This window comes from Carassius gibelio, chromosome B13 (assembly GCF_023724105.1).
Source record: "Carassius gibelio isolate Cgi1373 ecotype wild population from Czech Republic chromosome B13, carGib1.2-hapl.c, whole genome shotgun sequence".
NCBI classification, from domain to species: domain Eukaryota; kingdom Metazoa; phylum Chordata; class Actinopteri; order Cypriniformes; family Cyprinidae; genus Carassius; species Carassius gibelio.
In genome coordinates this window covers 3768848-3785879 of record NC_068408.1, presented here as the reverse complement: position 1 = coordinate 3785879, position 17032 = coordinate 3768848, and the positions used below count along the sequence as shown (strand labels likewise).

At 38.7% G+C, this 17032-nt stretch overlaps 2 protein-coding genes across 4 annotated transcripts in view; one reads left to right on the top strand and one right to left on the bottom strand.

Moving 5' to 3' along the window:
* Window positions 1–382: 382 nt before the first annotated feature.
* LOC127970326 (zinc finger CCCH domain-containing protein 6) lies at window positions 383–9702 on the top strand. Of its 3 annotated transcripts, none has more exons than XM_052572837.1 (12): window positions 383–617; window positions 2739–2958; window positions 3042–3167; window positions 3250–3484; window positions 3605–3723; window positions 3801–3929; window positions 4018–4132; window positions 4275–4384; window positions 5554–5771; window positions 6139–6569; window positions 6659–6832; window positions 7489–9702. In XM_052572837.1, the coding sequence occupies exons 1-12, from the start codon at window positions 532–534 to the stop codon at window positions 8922–8924; spliced, it is 3399 nt and encodes a 1132-aa protein (XP_052428797.1). In that variant the 5' UTR covers window positions 383–531; the 3' UTR covers window positions 8925–9702. The 3 variants fall into 3 exon arrangements, with proteins under 3 accessions (XP_052428797.1, XP_052428796.1, XP_052428798.1); XM_052572836.1 differs by having other exon boundaries at window positions 383–656; XM_052572838.1 differs by having other exon boundaries at window positions 383–708.
* A 2993-nt stretch (window positions 9703–12695) lies between these two features.
* Window positions 12696–17032, bottom strand: part of LOC127970008 (integrin alpha-9) — an 83682-nt gene continuing 79345 nt past the window's right edge. The window contains exon 28 of the mRNA XM_052572191.1: window positions 12696–15509. Within this exon, the coding sequence (XP_052428151.1) occupies window positions 15411–15509 (99 nt within the window). The 3' untranslated portion in view covers window positions 12696–15410. The remainder of the gene's footprint in view (window positions 15510–17032) is intronic.

Below are 17032 nucleotides of genomic sequence, written 5' to 3'. Positions count from 1 at the left end.
ATAATATTCTAATTTTTTTGTACCTGTAAATAGTGCGTCACCCGATCATGTAGTGCGAGCTCAAACGATGACATCCTCAATAGCCAATAGATTAACAGAAAATTGTTCTCGCGCTTAGGCGCCAGTGCTTCAACCAATAGCAGAGTGAGTCTTTGTGGCGGAAAACCCAGTGATTGGCTACGCTTACAAACTGGGCGGAACCACTGTGCTTCTGCAAGATCCTCGCAGCCATTTTCACTAAAGTGTTGCGGGCGCCATGTCGGAGGAAGATCCCGAAAAAGCCTTCGAACATAAACACAATATTCTGCGTCTGCAGTCTTGCACCAGGGCATCTGTGAAACCGCCGGGGACACAAACAAAGCTGAGGGTATCAAAGCTGTGTTGAGACAGCGGTAAACATGAGAGCGGATATAATGTCTGTTAAGCGTCTCACGTGTTGTTGAGACGCGTAAACCGTGAGTTTTTCTCCAGACTGTCAGTAACGTTATATCAAAACCTTCAGGAGAAGGGCCAGTTCCGTTTCCAACCATCATGGCTTTTGTGAGCCTCTTCTCCAGTCCCCCAAGCCCCGTACTTGACAAACACATGACAGACTGTGAGCTGACAGGGGAAGAAAGGTCGAGTAAACATGTTCTTGTCTGCAAATGCTTCACTGTGTGGGTCTATCGAGTTAATATGGATCTTTTGACATCTATTTTGGTTTTCCAAGTACGTTAGGCTTCGTTTTCGCTTTTGGACAGGCCTTTCCCCCAGTTTTCTAAGTAACATTTTCCTGCATGTACTGTAGAAGTCTTTAGTAGCTTGTCATTATTCCTTTAATGTTAAAAAGTCGCTTAAAGGCTGTTGAATATGTAAATGATCACGACGCTTACGATGCCCCGCCCACTCACGGTCCATCGGAAAGCCCCGCCCACTTGGAAAAGGAAAACATGTCTGGTAGAAATTCAGGACAGGACTGTTGAGGCATTGTAAGCCATGTGTTGAGCTGTTTTAATTATCAGCCAGTGATGGGAGGCTCTAAAGTTGGCTGAGTCTGTCTTAAATGTATCTGCCCACTTTGACCCTATTTATTTCTATGTTCTTTCATGCATTCCTAGTCTGGTGCATGATTCGTCATCAAAATTTTTATATCCACATTTTTTTGTCCATTTATATCAAACGTCATTGTCAGAAATAATGTTGAATGAGTCCAATTTTGGCCCATACTTTAAAATATCTACGCCATATTTGGAGGATTTCTATATCCTTGATATTTCTATGATCTTGAATAATTTCAACTCCAACCCATGTTAGTTTCAGATTACTTTTTGAATCAGCGTAACACCTTTCATCTCTTTGTGTGCATTATCTACATTTACACAGGTACATTGCTCATGTGTTTAATATTGAGAAAGTGCTATGTGTTGTAATAATGTGCTATGTTGTAATAATTAGGTAGCAGAAATTAATAATTTTGGCCCACACTTTTAGGAGGATTTTTATGTCCTTAATCTTGAATGTGAATTTCTGACCCCAATTCAGATGCATTTTTCCCCTTATAATGTAAGTTGCAATAACGTTGCAAATATTTCCAATGGTGCTGTATAAACATAGCATGCATTACTGAATAAAGAGTTTGCTGGCTTGACCTTGAAAGTATCCAGATGCAAAATATCTCATTGCAACTCAAGCCCATGCTAGTTACAGATTACAACAGCGTAACACCTTTTATCTCTTTGTGCATTATCTAAATTCACACATGAGTATATTGCTCATGTGTTTAATATCGAGAAAGTGTTGTAATAATGTGCCATGTTGTAATAATTATTGAGTTTTCTTCCATTTCTGTCCTCAAAGTTCAACCAAGTTAGTCATCAGACCAGTACTACATCATCCCATTGAAAAACACTGATGTTGTGTGTTAACTTTGTAGAAACAATCATTTTGTGTTTCCAAGCACACTAAGGTACTATAGGGCCATATTAAAGCATGCATTATGGTATGTAAAGCCATTTAGCAATGTAAAATCCCAAAGATCTTGGTTTTCGTTCTATAGTGTCATCATGGTCTAATTTAGTAAAGACTACGGTGTCCTTGTTCTCACTTCAAACTTTAATGCTTGGAAAACTTGGGAATTTGACTCCTGGCAAAACAAACATTCACATCCGTATTGGTTGTAATCCAATAAGAGTTAGCTTCTCCATTCATTTTGCATTGGGCATTTAAGAGGAAGGTTTATTCTGCTTGATTATGTGACTCTGGCATTACCCAAAATATTTAGAATTTCATTTATTTCATCACAAACATTATAGAAAAAAAGATTACTATGTTTGAAATATGAACAGAAAAGCAAATTGCAGTGTTCATATCCAGCATATGCTCTTCAGAACATAATAGACACTTTAGTTTAATCTTTTGATTTTAGTTATTTTTTTATGACTTTTTTTGAAGTTGTAACTATATATTTACTGATGGCCTATGCAAAGCTCACTATGGTGTTGTGGGTGTTTGCTAATGCATTGTTTTAATGTTTGTAAGATGTTCTCTCTGCTAGACGATTGTGGGTGGTTGATTTTTGGCTCGAGTCTTTAAAACTTCATAACAAACCCTTAATTATGTGCATGAGCAATAATAGTAATGTTGCTGAGGCTACTAGAGACTGTTTTGCTCCGTATATTTAGCTATTTCACTGATTTGATGGCACTTTCTTGGCTCATTGTTTTATCCAATTAAATTCTCAAAGATGTTTGATCTTACAGGGAGGATGGCGAATTGGAGGACGGAGAAATAGATGATGAAGGCATAGGCATAGAAGAAGTGAAGGAAACCATGGAGGATTCTGAAAAGGTTGAGAAAGACAAAGAGAAAGGAAAAAAAGACAGAGAAAAAGATGAAAAGTCACACCGGCATTCCCGAAAGCGACACAGGAAAATTAAAGAAAAACGGCGGTCGAAAAGAAAGAGACGAGACCATCAAAAAGTACATTCTTTCCTATCTTTTTTGTGCAACTGTTATTAGTTTTGACCTTTTCTCTTACCTTTTTTCAACATTTTCCAACTCAGCATCACTCGCCATCATCCAGCGGCTCCAGCTCGGACAGCTATGACTCAGATCACGAGCGACAAGACAGACCTAAAAACAAGAAGAGCAAAGGAACATACCGTGACCACGATGGAGAACTGGTGCAGGTGAGTTCAGAGTCAGGTACTGGATTTAACATTTCATTAGCAGCAGCCTTTAGTTCATTTTCTGTTCTACCCACATCTCCAGCGGGAAAATGAACCCACGAAACCACCAAGATCAATGCAGCACAAGAACAGCGATTTAGACAGATACAGTGACTACAGTGAAGAAAAGTACGACTATGATGAAGAGGATGATTTCTCTGAGGAGCTGTCTAAATACAAACATGCTAAAGAGTCGTCTGGTCATGGCAAAGGAGGGGCTAAAGACCAGGCCAAGAGACCAATCATGAAGGGACAACAACAACAACAGCAGCAGCAGTGTATGGTGTTTACTTTACTAACAAAGAAAAAACATAAAAATGAAGACCATTTGAAGACCCAACAGACCAAATCTGCCATTTTGGCCATTCCTTTATTAATTTCTTTCACTTGTTTTGTAGTTGGTGGGCAGCGAGGTAGAGGTCGTGGTGCCATCGGCAGGGGACGGGGAATGCCGAACAAGAATAAGAAACAGAAGGGCAAGAACTGGGGCCGGGGTCGTGGTCGAGGAGGAGAAGGGGTGAGAATTTCTCATTTTTGAGTGAACCATCTCCAGTAAGATCTCTGGACACTCGTGTTGTTATTGTCCTCATACAGGATTCTAAAGATCCTGCCAGTTTCCAGAAGAAGCGTCCAATCATGAGCCAGGAATTCATTAATCAACATACGGTTGAACACAATGGGAGGCACATTTGTAAATATTTCCTTGAGGGTAGATGCATCAAAGTAAGCCAATTCCACCCTTGTCACACACATGTTGGGTTAAACAGTATTTGTTTAAATTGAGTTGTAACGTGATGGTAATGCTTCACAGGGGGACCAGTGCAAGTTTGACCATGATAATGTTGTTCCAGAGAAGAAGAAAGAACTGTGCAAGTTTTATGTGCAGGGATACTGTACCAAAGGAGATATCTGTATATACATGCACAATATCCTTTCAAAACATTTCTTTGATAAGTTTTTATAGATTAGCGGTAGGAAATAATCATAACATGACATTAGTCAAAAAGAAAAGAAAAAAGGGCTTTTTGTTGTTTGTTACTCATTTTGGACCTTGACTCTAAAGTGTATGTGAATATCCGTGCAAGTTTTTTCACACCGGAGCAAAGTGTTATCAGGGAGACAACTGCAAATTCTCCCATGAACCTTTAACTGATGTTACCAAGGGACTTTTGGATAAGGTATGGACTAACTTGTGACTTAATATTCAGTTTTCTTACAAATACATGCACTGCATGCATATTTAAAATCCACACTGACCGCTGAGAATTTTAAATAACTTGGGATAATGTGCATTGCTTCTGACATTTTTAACGCGTTCAGTGAAAGGGATTCACACTGTATATGAATTTCATTCCACGCTACAAGATCATTTTTATATAAACTGGAATAATACAAAAATAGAGCCAAACTAAAACAGAAATAAAAGTGAATAAATTAAATTAATAATAACTAAAGGACATGAAAGCATGTGTTTCTGTAAATAAGGTGCATTAAAAGTGATTAATATGAATATTTTAATTAAAAACGTGTCTCCACGTAATATTCAGTAAAATTCTAGTGCATTTAATCTATTAAATAACAGCAGAGTGAGCGAGTTTTTGGAAATGCTAAAATTACATTAATTTGAGTGAATAAAGTACCACATTTCATTGTTAGGATGGGTAGACAAAATGTTATTTTATCCCAGCTTCTAGAACATCCTCAGTTTATAGATTTTCTAATATATATATATTTTCTACTTGGTTGCATTTCGGGTCAAAGCAAAAAAAACAAACATTGTTGAACATCAATATAAAATGCGGTGAACTATTAATCGGCAATTACACAATTAATTGTACTATAAATTATACTGCAAATGGAATATACTGTAAATTGATAAAGTGTTCAGCGTGATGACGTTTAATGTCTCCGAGAGCATCTGCACTCCCATTTAGCAACTTATTAGCAACTGTCTTTTTTAAGAAACGTAACAGTAAAAATAAAATAAAACAATCACAAGTGGGGTGTACATGGTGTGTTTTATAATGTAGAATAAAACATTAAAGTCTCTTGAGCTTGTGTGAACTACAGACCTTATTTTAGGTAATTTAACCAAACTCCCGTTCAAAAAACCCATTGACATGGACGATGGAACCGGAAGTGCTACAATGCTAACTTGCTTCCGCGTTTTTGCCTACAAAGTGACATCATAGTTCCCCCACTCTATTAGAGCTATTTTAGCACTTTAAGAAGTCCAGGTATGAATCTAGCAAGGAATATGTTTTAGCATCAACTCTTGAAAGCACTTAATGTCACATTCAATGAATAAACCACACATTGGAAACCTAATTATTGTTGCACATTTAAGATCCTAAATATAGAGGAGGAAACAGTCAATGAGGATGAGCTGGAGTTAGAAGATCTGAGAAAACAAGGAATCGCTCCACTACCTAAACCACCTCCAGGAGTTGGATTGTTACCCACTCCTGGCCCTGGAAGTCCACCGGATGGAGGCAAGAAGATCCCCTCTCTTTTTGAGATTAAAGTTCAGCCTACTGTGGACTTGGCACAGAAGATTGCTCTAAGGTACTGTGTTGACATTTATTGACTTAATGCTTTTAACACTTACTGTTTACATCCAGAAGTTTGGTCTGTTAACATATCATATAAGCTTTTTTAGCATTATCATTTAGATTTTACTTCTATCCCATTCACTTGTTTGTTATCAATGAATATATTTCCATTCTACAACTCAAAAGAAACAATAGATGATTATTTCTGTATCCATAATGGTCACAGTTCAGATCACAGTCACTTCAGATTGGCATTGTATAGATTACATATTATAACAGAACATTTTAGAAAGCTGTTTTTACCCCAATAGTCCCAAGTGGGTTTCTGTTGTAGTTTGTGCTTTCATTTGTAGCATGTTTCATTGTGGTTTTCATTGCAGGCCCAATTTCTACAACAGTACATCTCCTCCCGCTGGACAGTTTCAAGGTGGTCCACAGTTTGGCAGTAGCCCTGAGGATATGCAGGCTGGCAATATGATGTCTTCTCCGCCCAATCCTTCCCATTCCCCTCATCCAGGCTCCATTGGCAGTCCTCCAATACCATTTACAGGTCCAGGAATGCCCCAAAGCCCACCATGCCCTCCTCCACCCCAAGGCTTTGGCCAGTGCTCTCCGAGGCCACCTCCAGGTCAGCCGCCTGCTTTTCATGGAAACATGCTGCACATGAACCCTCCTCCACTGAATCAACAAGGGGCTCCCATGTTTCAACCTGTGCCTGATATGCAAATGAACATGCCTTTCCAAAACATGGGCCAGATGCCCTCGGAGTTCTTCAAGAATTTGTTTAGCAGCCAGTCTCTGGCCCAAGGGGGTATGTCTAATCTTAGTATTTTCCATTAATAGATGCCCTTAAAGTATGATATTTATTAAAAATGGATCTATTGACGTCCTGTTTTCCAGATGAGGGACCCATGCAGGACTCGCAGTCACATGGTAACGCTGATTCCAGTGGGATGCAGGACTTACTTCCGGCTGTACAGAAGGCTTTGCTTTCACATCTCAACCAGAACAAGCAAGACTCTGACTCTCACAGGGATGAGGGACACGGGTCTGCACCTTCCGACAGAGAGAAAGGTTAGAGTGGGATTTTGGACATAAACACTTAAGTATTACTTTTACCCCAAACAACAGCGTGCTACAGATGTACTAAAACCTGGAAAAAGTTAGTTTTTTTTCCATTTCCGGATCCACCCTTTTGATGTCAATGGTTGTTTGGTCTGTGGTTGACACAAGCTTGGCACATTTTATTCTTGGATGTAAAATACATCAGTAATGCATCACTTGTGATATTTTATGTGTCTTGTAAAAAGTTTTTCAAAGTGGGACTAGAGAGATTGCTGGGGGCGTTAAACCTAAACATGACCTAAAATCTATCTACTCACTGTTACGGCAATATATTCTTATAGATCTGAAGTAAAGACTAAAAGAGTTAAGCTTAATGTTAGTGACACTGAAGTCATGCATTCGTGGTTCCTCTTCTGCAGAATATTTTTAGGCTTTAAAATTAATAAAAGTTGTTAATTTGTGTTATTAACCAAACAATAATCCTGAAGCCAGTGGAAAAATCCTTTTGGTCTTTAGCTAGGGAACCAGCATTGTAACCTTTTATATAGTGTATAGTCAAATCAATTTGAAAATACATTAGCAAAGTAGGTTTAAAATATGAAGACCCTTGTTCCGGTTTGATTCTATTTGAATGTTCATACTCTAATAAAATTTCTGTTTATTAGATGAAGCCCCTAATTGGTACTCCAGTGATGAGGAAGAGGGCAGTAGTGTAACAGCCATCCTTAATACTCTAAAGAAGCAGAATGACATGCTGAAAAACCAGCCTAGTGCGGGACCAGCCGACCCCAGACTCCAGAAGGAACGAGTTTTGCCCAACGATCCTCGAATAAAACCTGACCCGCGTCAGCATCCCCCAGATCCCAGGAAAAACACTGGAGATGGTGTCGGGGACCCCAGGCTTGCCAGAGACCCGCGCAAGATGAAACCTTTGAACTCCTCCAAACCCGAGCCTCATCGCCACCCAAACCCCGCCGTGTCCCACAAACCTCCCGCCGGAGAGGATGATGACGAATGTGAGCGAGAGCTGAGGGAACAAGCAGCATTGATCCCGTTGGATCCCAGCCCTGGAGCCGCGCTGCGAGACCCCCGCTGTCAAATCAAGCAGTTCAGTCACATCCGGGTGGATATTCTCCTCCAGCGTCCGGCGTTTGCACCAACCGTGGTTTGGGCTCCGGAAGACCTCATACCTCTGTTAATTCCCAAACAGGAGCCCTCCATAAATCTTCCGCTCCCACCTTTAATCGCAGATGCTCAGCTAAACCGTAGTCTTTCCTCGCCACCGGATCATCCTCCATCAGCAACCCCAACACCTCCTGATCCCCGTCTGGCAGCCGCCCGCTTCAAAGAGGGAGTCGAGCGCCTCGGTAGTCCTCTCGGTAGGTTTTTGGATACTCGTCACCACCACCCGGACAAGCCTCTGGACCCACGTACTCACAAGACTCTTGATCCCAGAATCATCCGCTCAGGAAGCCTGGACTCCAAGCTGCCTGGTATAAGGGAGAGTACATCCTCTGACCCGCGGATACACCGTGGATCTTCAAACCAACCGGTTGGCGCTTCCACTAAGCCCGAGTCGGCAAAGTTGCCCCCATATGCTCCCCGCCTGGCGTCTTCAGTGGGTGCGGGTCTTGAAAGCCCAACCACGCTGTTAGGTGGGATAAGTTTATACGATCCACGCAATCACAGCCTACTTTCTCCAAAACGTGAAAGTGAAGAGCACTCTAAAAAATCAAGTATCCTAAAGCTTCCAAGCTCTCCACCACATGCCTCGCCGTCACAGGGAACAGGAGTAGAAAAAGACGATCCACTTGATGACTCCGAGAGCAACACTAGTGGCTGTCCATCAGTTTCTCCCGTGGCTACAGTGATGCCAGCATCTCCTTGCTCTCCAGTTTGGGCGGCAGCTCCCGCCGTGCACAACTTGCCAATCCAGGCACTAGCAGGACTGATCCGGCCTGCTTACACTGACCCGCGGCAGAACAAACCCATGGTTCCTTCACAAGAGGATGAGGAGGACAAAGACAATAAGAAGAAAGACAGGCCCTTGAGGGATGTCTTCAAAACCTTTGACCCCACAGCCTCTCCATTCTGTCAGTAAACACGCCTATACAGGATATATCTCATGCATTTACTGTATTCTGTACATCTGCTCTTTATATTCACCCTGCATGTACTGTATATAAAGCTTTTCTATTTATTTCTATCTGTTTGTACATACGTTCTCCGCTGCTGCATTATGATCTAACCAGATATATTTTTATTTTGGCCTCTCGTGCATAGATTCTCATTGGGATTTATTTGCTTAAGAAGCATTTTAAGTACATTTATATCTGGAGACTTTGGTTAGCAGAGTGAGTATATATATAATATCAGTGATGCAATGGTTCTGTTTCTGTCAGCGGTTAAAAGGGATGTGTGGCTTAAAGTTTTTCGTATTTTTTAGTACTGTGTAATTGCATAAGGCTATAGAAAAAATAAAACATTTTGCTAAATTTCCACTTTATTTATCGCATAGCTACATACAAAGTATATATAAACACTGTAATATAACAGCACTTCTATGTCTCATTCAAGTGTGCGTTTCATCAAATCATTTGTGATTTTGGTGATGAAAAGGTTGAATGAATGAAATTCTATGAAATTCCATTTAGAGAGTCTCTGTTGTAAATGGTTTTCTTTTTAATGCAATCTTTTTTATGGTCATTGTTTTTTGTGTAGATAATTCTATTTTATTTGTATGTGTTTTTCCACTAAAAATGCTGAACTGTTTTTGTGTTCTTTTACCAGTCTGACTGAAATGCTAAGGGGAATTAAATACATCAGTCACTTTTTAATTCGATGTCTAAAATTGAATAAAAAGGATTAAGTGATTCAGATTTTAGTGTTTTTAAGTGGATGTCACTTTTGTGTTGTGAAGCACATCACAATAGCAGCCAGCTGAGCAACTTCAGTCATTTTAGCCTTCAGGCTAATGCATTTTACTGCACAATGAACTTTGATCTTCAAAAATAATGTCAAATCATCAGTTTCCAACTAAATTTCACACTTGATCTCATTTATAATTTTCAATCATACTTCTAAAATCCAGTTATCGTTACTCTTCAGATACATATTGATATATATCATGTTGATATATAACTCATGTTGAGTGTTCCTGTAGCTCAACTGGTAGAGCACTGTGCTAGCAAACAACCAAGCAAAAGGTTGGGGGTTCGATTCCCCGGGAACACATGATATGTAAAAGCTAATAGTCTGAATACACTGTAAGTCGCTTTGGATAAAAGTGTCTGCTAAATGCATAAATTTAATTTTTAAATTTAATATATATATTCATGCATATAATTCAGACAAAAATGCAGAATACATGAAAAATTGCACATACTGTAAAATAAAGTATGTGAAATAATCAGTCTGAAATTGATTATTGAACAGTTACATGTATACCATTCAAACATTTGGTTAATGTTTGAAGCTTTCATTTTTTAAATTATTTTTTAAAGTTTGAATTACAATACAAACTTTTTTTTTTCCAATGTCCTTTTCCCAAAAAAAATTTTTTGGGTTAGTAGACTTAAAAATAAATTCATGTATTAGAAGATGTATGTTTTTAAAGTAAAACAGTAAATTATTTATTAATGGGATCAGGCCTGCAATTATACTTGGATGTTGATAATAAAATAATGAAAACATTTTATCTTTTGACTACTCACATTTTGGGTACTTTTTAATATTATTTTATGGCCTCAGTATAAATATTTTTGGAGACTTTTTTATGCACATTGTGTTTATTGTGCATTTTAAGTTTGGTTTGAGAGGTTCAACATTTTTTTTAAATTAAATTAATGCATTAACAGATGCTTTTATTCAAAGAGATTTACAGTGTATTCAGGCTAACAATTTTTTTAGCTAACTTGTTCCCTGGGAATCAAACCCACAACCTTTTGTGTTAACGCAATGCTTTACCACTTGAGCCACAGAAGCACTTATAAATTATAATATACCATGTCTTTGTCATGGCTGTTGACTTAAAGGGGGGGGGGGGGGGTACAATGGTGTTTCGTGTATTCAGGGTTGTTCACAGTCTTAAAGATATGGATTCTCATGCTAAACATGTCCAAGGTTTTAAAAAATAATTTTGAATAATGACTGCCGAAAATCTTACAAGTTTCCGCTGTTTTTTTTTCAACCGTGGATCTAGTGATGTAGACGAGAACGGAAGTCCTTATATGAGCATTACTTCCGGAAAAGCGCGCCCGCGCACACACATTGACCAGAGGAGAGCGAGACCGCGCACAACAACACGCTTCAAAATCATCCGCAGCGCTCCATAAGATTTGTTCGAGAATGCCTCCAAATAAGTGCATTTTTGATAAGTGAGTATATGTTAATTAGAACAACACAAAACATCAGTATTATAGCTCCGCCCACGACACGCCTACAGGAGCTCGGCTTGATTACCTAGCTCGTATGGCCAATGAGCAAGCTTGCTTGTCTTGTGAGATACTGTGCATCTTTATCTTCTTGTGCCTCAACAAACTCCGTTCATCCAGTTGCTCTGGATCTCCTGAAACACAACACAAAGTCCTTCACGTTTATGATGCTACTACATGCATGAGCTGCTCAATCTCCTCTGACCACCTCCGTTGCATCTCTTTTAGTTTTTCCAGAGCTTCACTTGAACACATCTCGTCTTCCACTAGATTTCGCATAAGAACACAAATTAACTTGATTCAGTCACATGATGCATCCCCTTGAGTTCTCTACGCCCTCAAGACTCTTTGCATCACACGTTAAAGCTGAGATGAAGCCTGCCACTTCTGAAATCTTGTCAGCATGAGCTATGAAGGATTCAGATTGAACCTGAAGTGTTTCCACATGCAACTTATCTTCATCTCGGACATGAGCTCAACTGTTCCAAGGGAGTTGAAGTAGTGACAGATATGTCCATGCTTTTGTGTATACTTGAAATGCTTTCAATAAGGATGATATGTCTGCTGCAGCTCCTACATGAAAAAGACACTGCCAGAGCCAATCAGCAACTGCAGTGATCTTCCTTACATCGTCTTCTACTTGAAAGATCTAGAGACCAAAAAAAAGGAAATCCATCTTTAGGCAATTCTGTCACAGAGGCTGTTGGTAAATATTTTTCTACAAAACTCAAGACATTTAAAATTTCGAACAAGTTCTGGTTTAGGGGAAGGGTTGCAGCATGACTCTAAATAAACTATGAATGCCATGTGAATTTTTCAGGTCTTTTAACAGAATGAAGATCATCCACACCCCGTTCCTGGAGACACTCCAAGACCCTATCCCAAATTGCACCCTAAACAACCACATTGTTAAAAAAAAAAAAACAATGCATTGAAATACAATGCATTTCCAATATGAATATCCAAAGACTCATCATTTGATTGCATTGGCAAAAGTATTAGACAATTTACACAAAACTGACCTACAATTATACCTAATATTGTAGTTAAATAAAATCTGGAAATAAAACCTTAAAAATCAAGTACTTAAAATAAACATAAAACTAACTTAATTTCAGCCATTTGCCAAAGAAACATTTCTCTCTCTCTAGTAAAAATAGCAATAAAAATAATACAAAATTACAAACCAATTCACAATATTATGAACTATTTCAATGGTACTAAAACAACACGGCATAAAATTCAAAAGAACCATTTTAAGTATATTTATAATATACATATTTTTATAATCTATAATGTACTGAAAAAAGGCAGACATAAAACGCCACAATGTAGTGAAAGCAGTCCACTAGATTTCCACTAGAGGGCATCAGTGCAACAAGAAACTCCTCACTGCAATAAATATTTGGGTGGCACTAGAAAAAAGCTGAGACGAAACATCTGTTTGTGATATTTAATTTTAAAAAAGCAGTTTCAGTAGATAAATATACAGCTTGAGCTTGTACAACAAACATATTTCTCAATTACATCTAAAACATCAGTGACAGTAGTTTATTCTAAAATGCTCAAAATAGGTGATAAAGGCAACAACACTCACAGTTAGGTTACACACTTATAATGTCAAGTATGTGTTTCTCTGAAACACACCTATGCTAGAATCTGGTGTTGGGACGGATATAAAATGCAGACGTGGATTTGCCGTGCCAGTGGTGATTATTGATCAAATAATACAAGATATTTTTTGGAGAATCTTCCAGCGATCATCTAATATCAAATTGTAAAGCTACTGATCAGTTGGTTAACATCAAAGAAATGGGTTTCTTTCAAATGAACCCTCTAAAATAAGAGGAAAATGCCAAAAAACAAGAACCAAGTTCACTGAATAAAACAGCTCCTTGTAAAGTCTGACAGAAAACAGCTCATGTTGAAGCTGCGCTCTGAGTGAAGTCCAAAATGTTGACTTAAAACAAGCTGTTCCCATAAGCTCCAAACTACGAGTTTGTGCCCAGTGATGAAGTACTGCACATTCCCACCTATTTTTAGGCCATTACACACTGCAGACCCTGCACGGCTCAAACTTGGACCATTGCAGTCTGAACTTCAAAAAGACTTATTAGAGGACTTGTTAGAGGGATACTTCACCCAAAACTTTAAATTACGTTTCATTTTCCTGACTATTTTAACAATGTCCTTACTATGTTTCTGTGCCTTGATGTCTATGGAGGGTCAAAGAGCTCTCAGATTTCATCAGAAATATCTTCATGAAGGTCTTACAGGTTTGGGACGACATTAGGGTGTGTAATTAATGACAGAATTTTTGGGTGAACTATCCCTTTAAAAAGCAGGAGACAATATATGTTGTCAGTTTTCTGTAGAATAATAATTATAAACATGCTGTAGGATTTTTGGGGGGAATATTTGGCAGATTAAAGTGTTTTTGTACTTGGAATGTGTTCCTTGCATTACGTCTAAAATGTATATCTTGAGATCTAAGACGGAGGTCAACCAATTATGGAGTTTGTAAGAGAAACAAGGAAAATTTGTAGGGTGGGATTTGATTTCATCCATTACGACGATTAGATTGAACCTCCGTTTCAAGGGGCAATGGAGTAAGTCTTTCTGCTGGTGCTCCTGCAGTGCTAAACTATATTACAATCTTGTCGTCTATTTATTTTCACCACCCAGTTAATGCATGTTGGGTATCTTATTTATATCCAAAATAAGTGAATTTTGCACTGAAATATGAAGAATAAATCCGGTAAAGCTGCTAATGGGTGGTCGTCTCATCAACAGACAGCTGTTTTTCGCTGCGCCTGTGACTCCTCAGTCCTCAGAAAGCACAGACATGCAAACCGACAATGCAGCTCTTAACTCTGAACTTTTAACATCACTACGCAAAGAAATGATTCGACTGTGAACAGCTTCTGATTTACAGGTGGTTGGTGGAAGGGAATACAAAAAAAGTCAGTAAAAGTTCATCTATTTTGTGAAAGATTTAAGGAGACAGAATCTTTTCTTTTGGAAAAACATGCATCTTTCAGTGGGGTCAAGATCCAGTGCAGTACAAGCTGTGAATTTCACATGAACTAAACAGAAGATGTTTAACATGAGAACGTATTTGGTTTTCTCTTTCTGTTCTAACTGGACTGACATGAAAACTGTCTGAAAATGTACTCATCCTCAGGCCATCCAAGATTGGGATGAGTTTATGTCTTTATGGGAACAGATTTGGAGAATGTGGCATTCCATCCCGTTGTGTGATGAATGGGTGCCGTCGGAATGAGAGTCTAAACAGCTGATAAAAACAGCAGCGTAATCAACACCACACCAGTCTGGTGAAGTAAAAAACTGCATTTGTAAATAAAAAAATCATCAAGGCATTATTTTGGTGTTTTTATCAGCTGTTAGGACTCTCATTCTGACGGCACCCATTCAGTGCATTGGGACACTGATGTAAAATCTGTTCTGATGAAGAAACAAACTCATCTACATCTTGTATCATCTGGGGATGAGTGCATTTTCAGCAAAAATTAGTTTTGGTTAACTTCTCCTTTAACAACTCGAGCGATAACAACTTTGGTTTGCATCTCCTCTTTTCTTTTGTTCATGCAACATTTAACTTATGAGATGTATGAATGAAGGACACCAACTTTTGCTTTGCATTCTTTGTAAGTTAAAATCTGGAAGGGAAAAATATGTACAATCCATCTTCAAGGTTCATCTGAAAACTCTTTGGCATGTGTCAGTCATCAGTGCTTTAAAAACAACTCTTGAAGCTCTCTTCTATACAGTATGGAATACATTTTATAAAAAATAAATTTTTGCTTTTCAACAGCGCCCTGAGGGTTGTAATTGTCTGCTAGTATTGACACAATATCCACATTCGTTCCAGGAAGTCTCTCTTTCCGTCTCGGCAGGAGGCCTGTCCCATTGAGATCATTGGGATTCCACTGCGAGTCTCTTCTGGCAGGCCACACGCTCACCTCCAACATCAGCTAGATCACCATCAACGACAAACAAAAAGTGTCAAACCTCCGAAAAATCTGGAGAATATTCTTTTCTTCCACATATGGAAGGCTGGAGGGTCTGGGTCTTAGGAGAGAGCCGGGGTGAAGGTAGCAGCTTATTGGATTTTCTGAACCCAATCCAAGCTTTCATTGGCTCTTCTGGACCCAATCCCAGCTTTCATCGCTGTCCTTCCTGTTCTTTTCGGCCTCTATGATCTCTCTGTAATGCCTCCTGAAGAATCCCATCTGAAAAACACAAAAAAATTGCTGAGTGTCGCCATACAGGGTGGGACAGAGGACAAATGACAAAATCATATTCCTTTTCCCAATCACACGCTACCTTACTGTTACAAAATACAGAAAGTGTGGGGTCAAAATGTTTTTTTTTTTTTTTAAGAAATTAATATTTATATTCAGAATGAATGCTTTAGATTTTATAAAAAATAATGATTTCTAATAATCCTGAAAGCATGTCACAAAACTGATTTCAATATTGTTAATAGAATGATTTCTGAAGATCATGTGACACTGAAGACTGGAGGAATGATCCTGAAAATATAGCTTTGATCACTGGAATAAATTACACTTTAAAATACATTACAATAGAAAACAGTTATTTTAAATTGCAATAATATTTAACAATTTTTTCTTTATTTTTGATCAAATAAACGCAGCCTTGATGAGCAGAAGAGACTTCTTTGACTTTGACTGGCAGATCAGATACAGCCAACCTAATGCAATCCTACTGCCAGACATACGGCCATTAAAATATCCATTTAATCAAATTAAAAAACAATATATAAAAATACCACTCATTTTTGGGGCCTTAACCCAACACAAGTTAAGATATCATTATGAAATCCCTCATGACTGATGATATTCAAACTTTAAGAGGAATGTTTTATCATATCCAAAATAATTTTATACATCCTTTAACTTCACATTAATAAAGTTATAAGGTGCAATTGATGTCTGGATATGTTGACATACGAATGAAATTTGATTAGAGCTACAGCAAGGAGATTTAATGCAATAGGTTATTATTAGACTTAAGAAATGTGGAACGTATAGTGAACATGGTGCTTTTCATTGTACTCAAAACACTGGCTCTGAGCTTTTTTAGTGTTTCCCAGAAGAAAGAAAGCCACACAGATTCGGAACCACATAGGGGTGAGTAAATGATGTCATTTTCGGGTGAACTATCTCTCTGTGAAGTTTGAGTCAATGGAGAGGGAGGGAGTCAGATGACTAGTGAGATAACACTACTGTAAAGAAGTGTGTCAGCAGCGCAGGAAACATGCCGTTCCTCTTCCTGTGACTCAACAGGTTTGTGTTTGTTTGAATGCGGTTTATTGATTCAGACCCCGGCTCTCTCCAGGCGTTTCCTGACGCTGGAATAGCAGGACATGTGCAGCTCTGGTTAGGGGGTTTATTTTGGCAGGTTAGGGAATTGGGGGGAAAAGTATCCCTACACCGACATTCCAGGATTTGCTCTAGTATTCCCGCTGGAAGTAATGGAGTGGAAAGGAAAAGAAGAAGGACTTGTTTGAGATCAGTTCGGTTAACTTTTATGTGTTCGTGTAAATTATTTGTCACTTTACGGTCGCTCTAAAGCTCTCTATTGACCCCTCAGGCCAAGACAAACAACAGTAGCGTGTGAATGAGGGTCATGTGACCCTCGACAAGTCCAGCTGAGGGAATATCTTTCAAAAGCACTAATTCATATCTGCATTATTTCATTGTTTCTGTTTAATGTTCATGCACTAATG